Source organism: Dasypus novemcinctus, chromosome 20 (genome assembly GCF_030445035.2).
Source record: "Dasypus novemcinctus isolate mDasNov1 chromosome 20, mDasNov1.1.hap2, whole genome shotgun sequence".
Classification (NCBI taxonomy): Eukaryota; Metazoa; Chordata; class Mammalia; order Cingulata; family Dasypodidae; genus Dasypus; species Dasypus novemcinctus.
Window position 1 is genome coordinate 31,983,492 of NC_080692.1, and position 14,526 is coordinate 31,998,017.

Consider the following 14,526-nt stretch of genomic DNA (forward strand, 5'->3'; position numbering starts at 1 on the left):
CGGGGAGTGTGAGGTGGGCGGTTGGGGGGTATATGGGGACCTCATATATTTTGAATGTAACATTAAAGAATTAATAAAAACAAAAGAGAAAAAAAGGAAAAAAATAAGAAGAGGAGATGGTAAGCCTGGAGGGGAAGGTGAGATCTTGGCAGAGCTCAGCAGCCATCTTGCTTCCCCACATGGCTACAGTGCCAGCACCAACAGTAGGGGACTTTAATGAGAAAGCACCTCTATTGGTGCCCTGGTTTGGACATTGCACATACTTGGAGGTGTAAGCTTTTACCCCAAATAAATCCACTGTGTAAAAGCCAAACCATTTCTGGCACTTTGCATTGGCAGGTCTTTGACAAATTAAAACAGAGCCGCTCAGATCCAGATTCTTCTAGCACAGATTCCATATGTTGTCCCAATCGTTTACTTAACAAGAATTATTATGACATTATGATAGCCACAATGATTATTAATTTTAAATTGTTGATGACAAAAATCTCAGAAATGGTCTCCATGGCAGCAACAGAGAATCTACAGCTATAAAATATAACAAACGTGAAAGAATTAAATCTCTTGAAACAACGATTTTATGTGATTACCTATGAGAGAACAGGAGCTCAGAAAAAGTCAAGACAACAAAACAGTACCCAAATTGACTGAAATAATTGTCTCAGGAAGCAAGGTTGCTTTGTTGGATTTTAATACTTAATGAGCTATTTAAGTATGCATTTATTAATAATTACTGTGAGGTAATGGCCTCCAGAACTCTTATTTAAAATTAAAGTTTATTTTTAAGGAAGATACAATTTACATAAATGATACATCGAAATTTAGGGGGATTCCCATATAGACCACCCCTCCCCTCTGACACTTTTACCCACAAACAACATCTTTCTCTAGTGAGGCACATTTGTTAGACTTGATGAGCACATACTAAAGCATTGATATTCACCGTGGTCAACAGACTGCATTACAGATTGCACCACACATTTTTATAGGTTTTGAAAAATGTATCCATCATTGCAATGTATCCATCATTGCAATGTCATGCAGAACAATTCCAATGTCCAATGATGCACCTTTATTCCCTCTCCCTCATGTCAGAATCTCTGGTCACCTCTGCCTTTATAACAATGATACAAGATCATCCATTGCTAAAATAATAATAAGTCTACTTTTGCCCATATTTACATTCCCTCATATTTGCTCATTCCTCAATCTTGAGGATTTGGAGATGGTTATGATGCTGCTCTGTTCCTGACTGAGACGGGGATGAGATCCCATGGGACAGGTGGATGGAGCAGTCTTGCTTGCCATTGTAGACACTTTCTGTTTATGGGGATGGCCATTGCACATCATCATCATTTTTTCAGTTGTCCTGGGTGAGACTGGTGAACTGGAGCATTGGTGTTGTGATGCTGCTGAGATTCAGTGCTCTACTGGCATGACATAAACTATAGTGATAATTAGTAGCAATGCTTCAACATATGTTCATCAATTTTAACAAATGTATCACAGCAATGAAAGATATTGTAATGTGGGAAAGTGTGGCAGTGGTGGGAAGTAGGGCGTATGAAAATCCCCTATATTTTTATGTAAAAGGTATATAATCCAAAGTTCCCTTAAAAATTAAAACAAATTAAATAAAGAAGTAAGGGCTAAAACTGAAGACCTAATTACACATTGGGAAGAACTGAAAAAGAATAGCAAATTTATCCCAAACCAAGCCAAAGGAAAGAAATAATAAAGATCAGTGCAGAAATAAAATTAAATTGTGAACAATAACAGCAGCAACAACAAAAAATAAAATCAGCAAAAACAAAAGTTAGTTTATCAAGAAGATCAACAAAATCTCCAAATTCATAGCTAAACTGACAATGAAAAAAAAAAGAGCAGCACCATATAAATAAAATGAGAAATGAGAGAGATGACATTGTCATTGGCCTTGGAACACTGAGAGAGATCATAAGTGGATACCATGACCAACTGTATGTCAATGAAGTAAACAATGTAGACTAAATGGACAACTTTCTAGAAACACATGAACAACCTACACTGACCCTACAAGAAATAGGAATCACAACATGCCATTCACTAAAAGAGATTGAAACAATCATCAAAAACCTCAGAAAAATGGAAAGCTCAGCACCCCATGGCTTCTCAGGTGAATTCTAACAGTCATTCAAAGATGATCTAATACCATTCTTGCTCAAGCCCTTACGAAAAATTGAACAGGAAAGAATGACAGCAAACTCATTTGATGAAGCCAACATCACCCTAATAGCAAACCAGAGAAAGATACTATGGGGAAAAAAATTACACAACAATTACTCTAATAGGTAAAAAAATCCTCACACTCACCAATATACATGCAAAGAGAATCCAAAACTATGTTAAAGAATTATACACCACTATCAAGTGGGTTTTTTCCCAGGTATGCAAGGGTGGTTCAACACAAGAAAATCAATTATTGTAATAAACTACAGTACTAAATTGAAGAAGAAAAAGTCACGTGATCTTCTTGATGGACGCAGAAAAGGCATTTAATAAAATAAAGAATCATTTCTTGTGAAAACACTCCAAAATAGGAATAGAAGGAAGCTTTCTCCACCTGACAAAGTGGATCAATGATAAACCCACGACTAACACTGTAGTCAATGGCTCAATGATAAACCCACGACTAACACTGTAGTCAATGGCGAAAGACTGAACGCTTTCCCACTGGGATCGGGAACACGACGAGGATGCGCACTGTTACCAGTGTTATTCATTATTGTGCAAAAGGTTCTCTCTAGAGAAATCAGTCAAGAGAAAAAAATAAGGAACACAAATAAGAAAGGAACAAGTACAAACTTTCACTATTCTCACATGATACGATCCTAAATCTAGAAAATCCTGAAAAGTTCACAAAAACTACTAAAACTAAACAATGAGTTCAGAAACTGGTGGGATACAAGAATAATATCCTAAAATCAGTAGGTCTTCTATACACTACTGAAGAGCATTCTGAGGAAGAATTCAGAGAAACAAGTTCAATTTAATTTAGACACTAAAACGTCAACTTCTCATAAATAAAAGTAACCAAGGACATAAAAAGAGCTGTATTCAGAAAACTGCAAAACATTGCTAAAAGAAACCAAAGTAGACCTAAATAAATGTAAGGATACTCCATGTTCATAGACTGGAAGACTAAATAGCATTAGGATGTCAAGTCTACCCAAACTGATTTACAGATTCAACACAATCCCAATCAAAATTCCAACAGTTTTATTTCTTTGCATAAATAGAAAAGTCAATTATCAAATTGATTTGAAAGATAAATGGCCCCAAATACTCAGAACTGAAAGTAATGACCCCAATGACATTTGCACCCCATATTCACAATTGATAAAATATGGAAGTGGCCACCAATTGAGGAATGGATAAAGAAAACGTGGTATGTACACACAATGGAATACTATTCAGTAGTAACAAGAAATGAAATCGGGATGCATATGACAATATGGATGAACCTTGTGGACATTATGTTGAATGAAACAAAGAAATGTTTACAAACTACTTCAAAGTTTACAGGAGTATTAAGCAAAATCACTGCAGAGTATTTCATTAGAGCATTATTGAGATGAAATTCATATAACTTAAAACTCAACCTTTTAAATCGTATAATTCAATGGTTATCATATACACAGAGAGTTTGCAGTCATCACCATTATCTAGTTTTAGAAAATTTTATCAGCTCTAAAAGAAATCCTTTCTCCATTAACAGTCATTCCCATTCCCACCTCCCCTCAACCCTTGCCATCCACTAATCCACTTTATATCTATATGGATTGGCCTATTCTGGAAACTTCATATGAATGAAATCATAGCATATGGGATCTTTTTTCCATTACATATATAAAACTGATACGTGAAATGGAAAGCAAGCCTGGAACACTTCCTGGAGTATGGTTTCAATTATATAAATTTTAAAAGTCAATACAGAGAATGCACCTGTAACACTTTTTATTAGCCATGGTGAAAATTCTCTGTGGCATTATTTTATGAATATATCCTTAACTGAGGAAATACGTATGGAGAAACAATTTTCTGAGAACATGTGTCTATACAGCAGTCTTTGGATACTTTTTTTCAGTTTTTCTTTTATAATTTGCATTGGTTGTTCAATTTATTTCTCATGTCTGCTTGATGAACTCCGTGCTCTAAGTTAATCATATATCATATATATACAGTAACCATCCTCAGTAATCTCGATATCAATTTACATTTAAAAATATACATACCAATTGTTCCACAAATATGACTGTTGCTAGACAATACATGGATGGAATGTTAATGCTACTCTAGGTTTCTTAATAAAGTGATTTATCACCCTGTAAAACAAAGTCAATTCAATCAAAGGTATAAAAAAGACAAGATTGTGAGTTTTGGCAAGATAAAGTGGATGGGAACTAGCAGGCGTGGGGCTTCTGAGTTGCTGGTTTTCTAATATTTCATATTATTGACTTATGTTGAGGTTACAAGGGTATATTTGCTTTGACATAAATCATCAATGGTAAAATAATGATTTCTGTTTTTTAGTTTGTATAAGTTATATTTCAATACATATATTGTAATACATAATCATTGCTAGAACAAATAATAGAATGCATTATGAGACTTTTGCAAGTCTAATATTATCTCCATTTAATGAAATATGAAGTCACTACAAGGTTTCAAAACTCAGGCATTCTAACTTCAAAACACATGCTTACAAATAAAGTGTCTTGGAGATACACAACTGTCTGCCTGGAAGCCATTTAAACGTAGAAAAGCACAGTTATACGCAGGATATGGTGGATTTTTCACTCTGTAATGGAAAAAATGCATAATTCAGTTATATTTTATAGGAGTAAATCATAAAACAATGTCATTTTCCAACTAACAATATTGGAAGAATATTGTGAGAATGGATAATGACATTTTTCATGTAATATTATTAATTTCCCCAGATATTTTGAACAATGGGTTTACCATTCTTAACTAGTATTTACACTGACATTTCATGCCACTAATTTCAATAGATTTCTCCATGAATATAATGCAAAAAATTTTTTTAATATTTTTCTTCTGAACTTTTCTTGTTTTTATAGCTTTTCTTTTTCTGTAAGCATCATTCAGAAAAATCTTACGTTTTCTTGAAAATTAAATCATTTATCCATTGCCAATGATGAGATGTGGTTTTTCGAGAAAGTCCAACCCATGATTCTACTGACAGGGAACTCAGCACATTCTATCAGAAAACAAAAAAATCTCATATAAATATGCATTGTTAAGATTAATATATTTAATGCAGGTAGTGTTTTCTTTCATATGTTCATTCTTTTTAAAGCACGATGAGAGTACTGGGCTCTATCCCAACAATAAAACTATACTAAAGTTGGAAAACATTGTTTATATTTCCAAAATCCTTCCAAATATCAATATTTTGATTAAAAAATAGTTCATAATTTTTATAATTTATAATTTTATTTTCCTTATGTTACTGTTAACAGGGAAAATTGAGATTTATGTCAGTAATTAACCAGGTTTACAATATTAACATAACAGTGAATTTTAAGTTTCAGATACCTTGACATTTTTACATCTAAATAAATGTGTTTTTCTATGTTTCTTAGAGTTAGGGTTTTGTGAAGGAAATTAAGAGGTTGCCACTGAGGAGAAAAATGACATGAAGGCCAAAATTTCTTTTCTGGGCCCCATATAGTTCTTTAAGTAGATGAGCCCCACATTTATCTGTTTCTATACTGGTGGAATAACAAGGGTCCAGACTATTTGGCACAGTAAAGTTTTCCCTGCTACTCTCTCCTACGTACAAGTATAAAGCCTAGTAGAAAGGAAGAAAGACATAAAAAACAACTCTGAAAGTCAGAAGGGGAAAGGCACAATTCTTTTGAACACTGAGACTGAAGGGAATACAGGCTGGCATATCTCATGTTTCTCCACCCAAAAGAAGAAAGAAACGTAGACCCCGGAAATTCTCACCTCCAACCAAGCAACAGAATTTTTGCTCAGGAAAGGCAGACATCTGCACACCAACATTCATGGCTGTGATTTTTCACAATTGCCAAAAGATGGGAACAACCCAGGTGTCCATCAACTGATGAAAATAAAACCAATTGTGGTCCATACCCATGATGGACTATCATGCAGCTGTAATAAGTAAGAAGTCAAGAAGCCTATGACAACATGGAAGAACCTGGAGGAAATTATGTTGAGTGAAGCAAGCCATGTACAAAAGGAGAATTATTGTATGATTGCACTACTATGAATTAACATATTGTATAATGTTATGGAGTTAATAACTTGATTATAGGTCACTAGAAAATCGAATGAGTTTAGGGAATGGAATGCTGAGGGTTAACTTGTGCAAAATCGGTAAATGTGTGTGTTGATCTCTGAAAATGAATTGAAAAAAGTGAAAGCCCAAGGTAGTGTTTGTAACTAGCAGGGCTATTATGAGGGTATGACACTGGTTGAAAAGGGAAGTTTAAGGTCATGTATACAACTAAAAGGAAGCTAAAAATTGTAATTTGGGAATGTATAGCACAATAAAATCACATGTGAAATATGAATATGGATAAAATTGCATGTAGAAGATCATTTTTCTTTGAAACTGAACAAACACATGTTAACACTACAAAATGTTAATATCAAACAAAAAAAAAACTATTAAGTGAAAGCAACCAGACACAAAGTATTACATAATTTATGATTCCATTTACATAAAATATAAATGTGAATCAGTTCATAAAGATAAAATTAAATACTGAACATGTAGAGCTCAGAAAGGACAGAGAGATTGAGTGCTGACGGCTAAGACGTCTGGAGGTTTTCATCTTGGAGTAATGAAATTGTTTAAAATTTTTTTGTGCTGATGAATGTACAACATCGTGATTATACTAAAAGTTCTTAATTATACACTTTGGATAAATACTATGGTTTGTGAATATATCCTTAAAACCTGCTAAATAAATAAATAAATAAATAAATGTGCAAGAGTACCCAAAATAGTAGTTATGTACAGCAGGGGAAGCATAGCGAGAATGAAAGGTCAAGAATTTGTTTGTCTGTTTTTTATCATTATAATTACTATTGAAATAATGAAAATACTCTAATAAAGATTGAAATGATGAATGCAGAACAATGTATTATAACAAATACCATTGATTGTACCCTTTGAATGAATTGTATGCTTTATTAATATATATCAAGAAATTTGATTTGTTTCATAAAAGAGAATGAATTGTTGAAGTACCCTGTAAGATCGATGAATCTCAAATTAATTATTTGAATAAAAGAATCCAGACAAAAAGAATATGCATTGTATTATCCTGCTTATAAAGAATTCTAGAATATCCATCTAATGCATGGTAAAGAAAGTAGACCCATAGATGCCTGATAATTTCATAGTTTCAAAATGTTTCAAAACTTAATAATTATATGATTTTAGTATGTGCAAATCATTGTATATCAATTATACCTCAAAAATGTGTTAAAATAGAAAAAAGTGAACTTCCTTATTCGTATAGAATTATCATCAAAACAACAAAAATGCAACAACAAACCCACTCAATGATGAAAGGCACCCTTCTGAAATTTCTAAATAAGACCGTAATGTCCTATATCACTATTTTTAATCAGCTTTCCACTGGACAGCCTTTAATATGGAAAACAGTAAGAATTAATAAAAAATATGTTAATTGGAAAAAAAGAAAGGAGACTAACACTTTTGTAGATGATAAAATTGTATATGTAGAAAACTGAAAGGAATTCTCAAGTACATTATGGATTTTAAAAGTGAGTTTTACAGGATTGGTGAATATACGGTCATTGTACAGAAATCAATTTTAGTGTGATATATTAGCAACAGCAGGACAGTTAATATAAAGATAGCTGGAGTCAAATCAAGTGGAATATGGAAGATATACACAAAATTATAAAATTGACATGAGAGAAAATAAAGGAAGGCATAAAACACGTTAATGCATTATGTCAATTTTCAATGATTTATCTGTTGACTAAACATAATATCACTAAATTTACAGCATATTTTTAAGAACGTATTCATGAAGAGAGTTAAAAATACAAGTGTAACATGGTACTCTTGAAGAAGGACAATATGAAGGAATTATATAATGTAAAAATATAATATTTAATATCAGTAAATTTGACTATATGATCTTGGTGAAGAAAATATTGAACAGTGGAATACAAGTGATGTCCAAGCACACACACACACACACACACACACATATTCGTCTACACTCACATACTTAGTTTATGGCAAAGGCGCCATGGAATAGAATGGAGAAATGATCATCCTTCTTATACATTATGCTCCATCAATTAGATAATGATGTAGAAAGGACAGCATCACAAAGAAAGATGAGAAAAAATAAACTTAATAGACTGGAGATCTAACACTTAAAATCTTACCATTTCTTCTTCAGTATCCATGTAAAATAAATGAGATTTCTTAGAAACACAAGCCATCAAACTCTCATTCCATGTTTTTCGTTCAGGACTAAAGTAATAGCAATTGTTGGAATATGTAAACCACTCCTTTGGACAATGCCAACAATGAGAGGCTGAAGAAAGATTATGAATTACTGTTCAGAAATCATTTGGATTTTTTTTGTCTTTGTACACTTGAAGTATACTCTCAAATTGTCTTCAATTACTTTCCTTCAGCTTCTGGAACAACCAGACAAATTTATTTAACAAAATTATCCTTCTTTCCCATTGATAGTAAACAAAATACATTTATTATCTTGTATACATATCTCCCTACAGTCAGATGCATCTTTTTATTTTATTTTATTTTTTAAGGAGATACTGGAGATTGAGCCCAAGACCTTGTACATGGGAAGCAGATGCTCAACCAACCAATGAGCTATATCCACTCTCCCATTTGAATTTTAAAAGGGATACTATTTGACATATTTGCATAGTTGTAAACATATATATGTACATACCCTGTATATACACCCTTACACGCTGACATGTAAAACAACCTCCCCACACACACAAACATAAAGAGAAAAATGTCAGTCTCTTAACCCCTTATTTATATACCCATACAAAGCAAACAATTAAAGACTCCACCATATACATGTGTTGAAAATCACTGAGCAATACCATTTCATTAGAATAGGAAAATATTTGCTTATCATATTACAGCAGCAGAATATTACAACAAATTGTCAATAGCGATTTTAAATGAATAACCCTTAGTGTTGAACAACAAAGAATGTCCTTAAATAATCTTTATTCATGAAAATTCGTTGTTCATTTTTATAATTTTTTAAAAAATCGTTTCTGTGAGTCCTGTGACAGAGACAAAGTGTAACATGTACAAATATATGAGAAATTTTAAAACCATTACTTACCTTTCTGGGATCTGTTCATCTGGGAATAATTTTTTGGTTCCTGTATTTTGGAAGCTAGAAATACCATTGAAATTCTTATGAAATTTTTGCTACTAATAAATCAGAACAGTTTCAGTTTCCTAGCTTAGAATTTCATGTATTATTTAGAAATTAGAGCACACTTGATAAAAGAAATATTTTATCAAGGAAGATTAATAGATCAAGTAAAGTCTTGGCAAAAATAATATCAGGAGCCTAATTGACCATAATCTGCCTCTTGTACAGGATTTGGTTTAATGTCTGTCAAAAATTAATATGTATTTCTAAGTAAGTTGTTTCAATAAAGTTGCTTCTCCTAAAGCAAGTCTGTGATTTGAGATCAGAAGCTCATATATTCTCAACCATTCTTTTATTTACATTTAAACAAATTCGCAATAATCTTCCACATTTATTCAAATACATTAAGTGCAAACAAATAATTTAAAATGAGAATTCTATTTCTAGTCCTTATTTATAAAATATTTCAATATATTTTCAAAATCATTGAAATGAAAATTCCCTTACGTCCTCTCAAAAACGCACTTACATGGAGTTATAATTATGACTACCGTGGCTATTACAGAGGCTATCAACACAACGCACAATATTCCCAGAATCCCAGCAATGAGTCTTCCCGGAGGTGATGCAGAATCTGCAGGGAGAGCAAGAGTAGAAGGAGGTGAGTGTTCGGTTTACATATTCTTACATGCTGGACGCCATACCCACATTCACCATTGTAATGTTCTCTCAGAAAGAGAATTTTCAGCAAATATAATGCTCTGAAAGTCTGAATAGCATTGCTCTTCAGAGTTCATACTGGAATACCATATCCACAGGTTGAGCTCTGATCCACAAAAATGAAAAAAACAAATGAGCTTATTTCACTAAATCTGACTATCCATGTTCCAAGCCTACAATCTTTACCTTCCCCTCTTCTCTGCACCCCAACCGCACATCCTGGAGCAGTTACATTGAGAATCTATTGCAGGTTTTACCTTTGCAGTGTGAGTTCTCGTCATTCCCTTGAGAAGCACTTTGAAGGTTTAATTCCACATAGGTTATTTCCTGCTCAAGGTTTGCAATGGAGTAATTAGTGCCCTTAGGTTTGATGTGCTTCCTCTTTGGGTTCTTGGCCAGATTCAGTTCTGCGTAGGTTATTCTTCTGTTATCCATCTCAGCAGCTCAGTGGTAAAAGAGACTCTGCTCTGTGATAACTGTGCTTAAGCTGATACGTGGTGTATAAAATGACATGTCCCTAGTCCACCCACACCAGCGGAGGGAGGGGAGCAGGTGCGCAGAAGACAGTGGTGGTTTCTCAGTTGAAGTATCTAAAGGTCTGGTTCTAAATTAATCAGAGAGTTAAACAAGAGTCACATAGTATAGTAAATATTTCTTAAAATATACTGCATTTGACAAAATGCTATCGTTTGGATGACATAAACTAAATTATTGAGGAACAAATAAGAATAGCCTTATTTCTCAAATTCAGATTCCACTGAAATATTTTAACACTCTAACACCTCTGTTAAATTCTTGGACAAAATTATGCATTAATTTTTATGATCATTTTTAAATCAAATGACAAATACTGGGTGCTCTAAAGATGGGGGAAATGGAAAATTGGCATACACTTAATTTATTACACTGAATTATTTTGATTTAGTGATACTCAGTTATTTATTTAAGGAGATATTATATTTTCGTGATCATTTTTCTTATTAGTGAGTGTGTACAAATTTTTGAAAACTCACTGAAAATTTAAGGAAATATTTTATATGCCTTAACACATCATATGACATACTAAACTATATACAACCCAGAGAATATTGGAAGCACCACCCTAGGAAAAAGACATTTCAAGTATTTATTTTGTAGACATACCTGTCAATTGACCAAATACTAAAATACAGAACCATAAGTTGACAAATCAATATGCAGACAATTTATGGAACCACATAATGGGTTCAAGTTTCCAGAAAGATACTATAGTTGTCAAGGAAGCTGAAGTTTCATTTACTTATGTAAGAAATTGCAATTAATCAGTTAATACGATTTAATAATTCAGTCAAAGTTTCTGGCAGCAGTGATAACTAGAAATTAACCCTGGCTTTGAAACTTAAAATGTGTGGCCTTTAAATAGGTACTTAATGTACCTTTTAGGGTTTCCTAAATTTAGATTAGCATTTTGGGGAATTGATCACACCCTGAATTTAAAAAAAAAAACGCATGCATTTAAACTAATTTTTATGAGAAATTATGTTTTGCCTTGCATCATTCAATGAATTCCTTCTTAAGAACACAGTTATAAATTAGGGGCTAACTAATTATAATAGAATGCATTATTATACGATGACATTTAATCAATTATAAAATTCAAAATTAATAATTCATTGTCATGATGATTATATAATTGCCATTTAAATTACATTAATCAACAAACCCAATGGGTGTGTGGGCATTCATTTCACAATTCTCCACAGGAAATGATTAGAGCAATTTAAAAAGTAAACCAAATATTTCATATCTGAGGTATGATTTTTATCCCATACTATTCAAATAAGGACTCCAATTGTTCTACTTTGTTTTTATTATGGTAGAAACATAATATAATAGCATATTATAATTATTATATATTATAATCTATGTTATATAATATATATAATATAATATAATATGTTGGAATACTGCAGCTGCAGCTGCAGCAGGCACAGCATTTATAATCTCCCACTCAATGAGGGGGGTGAGCAGGAAAACAGGGGTGCAGTGGACAGACATACCTTCGTCAGCCAGAAAGTCACGCATCCTTGGCTGACTCTCCTAAAGACGCCTGGCATAGCTGGAAAGAAAGGAGATGTTTAAAGGATGAATCCAGGGCAAGAGCATGTGCTCTTCACAGACTGTCCTGTGTTGACTCAGAGTGAAGTCAGAGTATAAAAAGCAGGTGGCTCATGAATCTATCACTTAAGGTATGAACAGGAAATTCTCATAATTGGGTTATTTTTAAGACAGTTTATCACCCTGCACACCTACAGACATAGGAGACCTCGAACTCCTATTGAAAGTATAAAGTCTACGTTCAAAGGTGTGACTGTCCCTTGCAATTGTTGTTGATAAAAAGGTTTCACATTCAATGGATTTTGTGGGAAATAACCATTCGAAAAAAGTAGCACTATTCAATTAGGTCATCTTAATGTGATCATTAAGAGAATAGTGACATTTTGAAAAATAGCTGTTTTGACAGAACCACATAAAACAGTAAAAATGGTTTTAAAAAATCATACAAGCAGTTAACCTGTTTAGGTCAATCAAAGTTTGCAAATTTAGGCCATTTTAACACAATCTTAAATGTTTAAGCCCTACATTTAGGGTTGTTTACTAAATCTTGCCATGACGTACTTGTTTTATATATATGCTTCTTATAATATTTCTATAATGAGGTAAAATATTTTAAAAAATACAACACCATTATCAACAGGTAAAGATTTTTGTCACCAATTATCTAGGAAATTACTATATTTTCTATGTTATAATAGCTGACACAATACCGTAATTCCACAACTTACCTCCTTGGTTTCTCCACTCTAGTTCTTAAAATTACATGTTGAATACAACTTCTTTTAAAATAAATTGCGTTATCTTCAGATATCCCCTGATAAAAATAAATGTCTCTTATAAGGATAAAATCTTACAATATTGAAATATATCAGCTTGCTAAAAATTGAAATGTCAAGTATATACTCATTTGGGTCACTTATTTTTCATTCTACAATCAAAAATGATTGTATTTTAATAGGGACCTTTAGATGAAAATGACAAAACTCACAGTAAACTACGTAAGATAATGAAAATTATTTTTTTAAAAATCTCTACCAACCAAAAATGGGGGAGGTATAAAAAGGAGACTTTTAACCCACAAGTTGAAAGACACAAGGGTATGAAAATAAATAAAATTTAAAAGCAAGATTATCTACTTATACCAAATAGAATTATTTTAATCATTCCTCATCTCAAATCAAGAAAGGGAGAGATGCTTTTTCATTTTTTTACCTAGCATTCCTTAGAAAATTCACTTCCCTGCCACTACTAGGAGAAGGATGACAGATTCAAAGTCATACCTTAAGCTTTCTCAGTTGTAGGAATATGGCATTTAAATCCATAGACTTGTTCATGAATCATTACTTATGTTTTTGCCCTCAATAAAGTTAGTTATATTTATATCATTATATAAACATAGCTATTGATATAAATAATGATAGTGTACTTATATTCATTTATATTAGTGTATTTATACTATTAGTGTATTTATATTCATTATATTTGAATAAGCTAAATTAATAACATTCTTTTTCTCTCTGTGTATATATGTATATGTATGCACTTATTTACAAATATATAACCACAGAAATACATGACTATGATGTTGATGAAAATGGCAGATGTTAGAGATGGAAAACACACACTCCATACCAAGTGAAAATGTCCTTCCTATATAAAGGAAAAATTAAGTTGTTTCCAAAGATTTTTTTATTTATTTAAAGAATTAGGAGTCTGCTGATTCTCACTAAAAATATATTAAAACATATTCTTCTGGCAGAAAAATAATTTATGCCATATTAAAGCTTAGATATATAGGAAGAAAGGCAGTTTGAAGAAAATTAAATTATGTGGCTATATCTGATGAATACTGACTACTTAAACCGTAATTGATGAATTTTCAAATTTGGAAATATATATTATAGTTAAAAATGCAAGGGTACAAATGTGGCAGTAAGCAATAAATAAGATAGTGTGTACTAAGATATTTTCACTATCTGGAAATTAGTAAAAGTACTAACTTGTTAGATTTTAATGAGTAATAAATTTATGTTATAAAATGTATAGCATCATTAAAATGATAATTCAACACATTAAATAAAAAGATTTTATAGAGTAGGTGAAAAAATTATTTATTCTAAAAAGAAGGTAGAACACAAAGAATAATAATATTTATTTAGTTACCTGTAAAAAAATTTAGTAAATGAGAGAGATCTACCAAATGAAAGATAATTATATTAAATATAAATAGAATAATTACTCAATGCAAAAA

General features: G+C 32.1%; 1 protein-coding gene across 2 annotated transcripts; it reads right to left on the reverse strand.

Annotated features, from left to right (window-relative positions):
* Positions 1-758: 758 nt before the first annotated feature.
* On the reverse strand, positions 759-12,371 carry LOC101429553 (NKG2-A/NKG2-B type II integral membrane protein-like). 2 transcript variants are annotated; one of them, XM_004451235.5, is made up of 7 exons: positions 12,218-12,371; positions 10,436-10,782; positions 9,988-10,092; positions 9,423-9,476; positions 8,470-8,621; positions 5,163-5,263; positions 759-4,840 (listed from the first exon to the last, which is right to left on the reverse strand). In XM_004451235.5, the coding sequence occupies exons 2-7, from the start codon at positions 10,611-10,613 to the stop codon at positions 4,729-4,731; spliced, it is 702 nt and encodes a 233-aa protein (XP_004451292.2). In that variant the 5' UTR covers positions 10,614-10,782; positions 12,218-12,371; the 3' UTR covers positions 759-4,728. The 2 variants fall into 2 exon arrangements, with proteins under 2 accessions (XP_004451292.2, XP_004451293.2); XM_004451236.5 differs by lacking the exon at positions 9,423-9,476.
* Between the last annotated feature and the right edge of the window lie 2,155 nt (positions 12,372-14,526).

Coding starts and splice junctions, on each gene's coding strand:
- LOC101429553 (XM_004451235.5), bottom strand. CDS start 10,613: ATGGATAACAGAAGAATAACCTACGCAGAACTGAATCTGGCCAAGAAC. Junction 8,622..9,422: donor GATGAACAGATCCCAGAAAG/GTAAGTAATGGT, acceptor ATCTTTCTTCAG/CCTCTCATTGTTGGCATTGT. Junction 4,841..5,162: donor GATTTAATTTTCAAGAAAAC/GTAAGATTTTTC, acceptor TTTCCATTACAG/AGTGAAAAATCCACCATATC.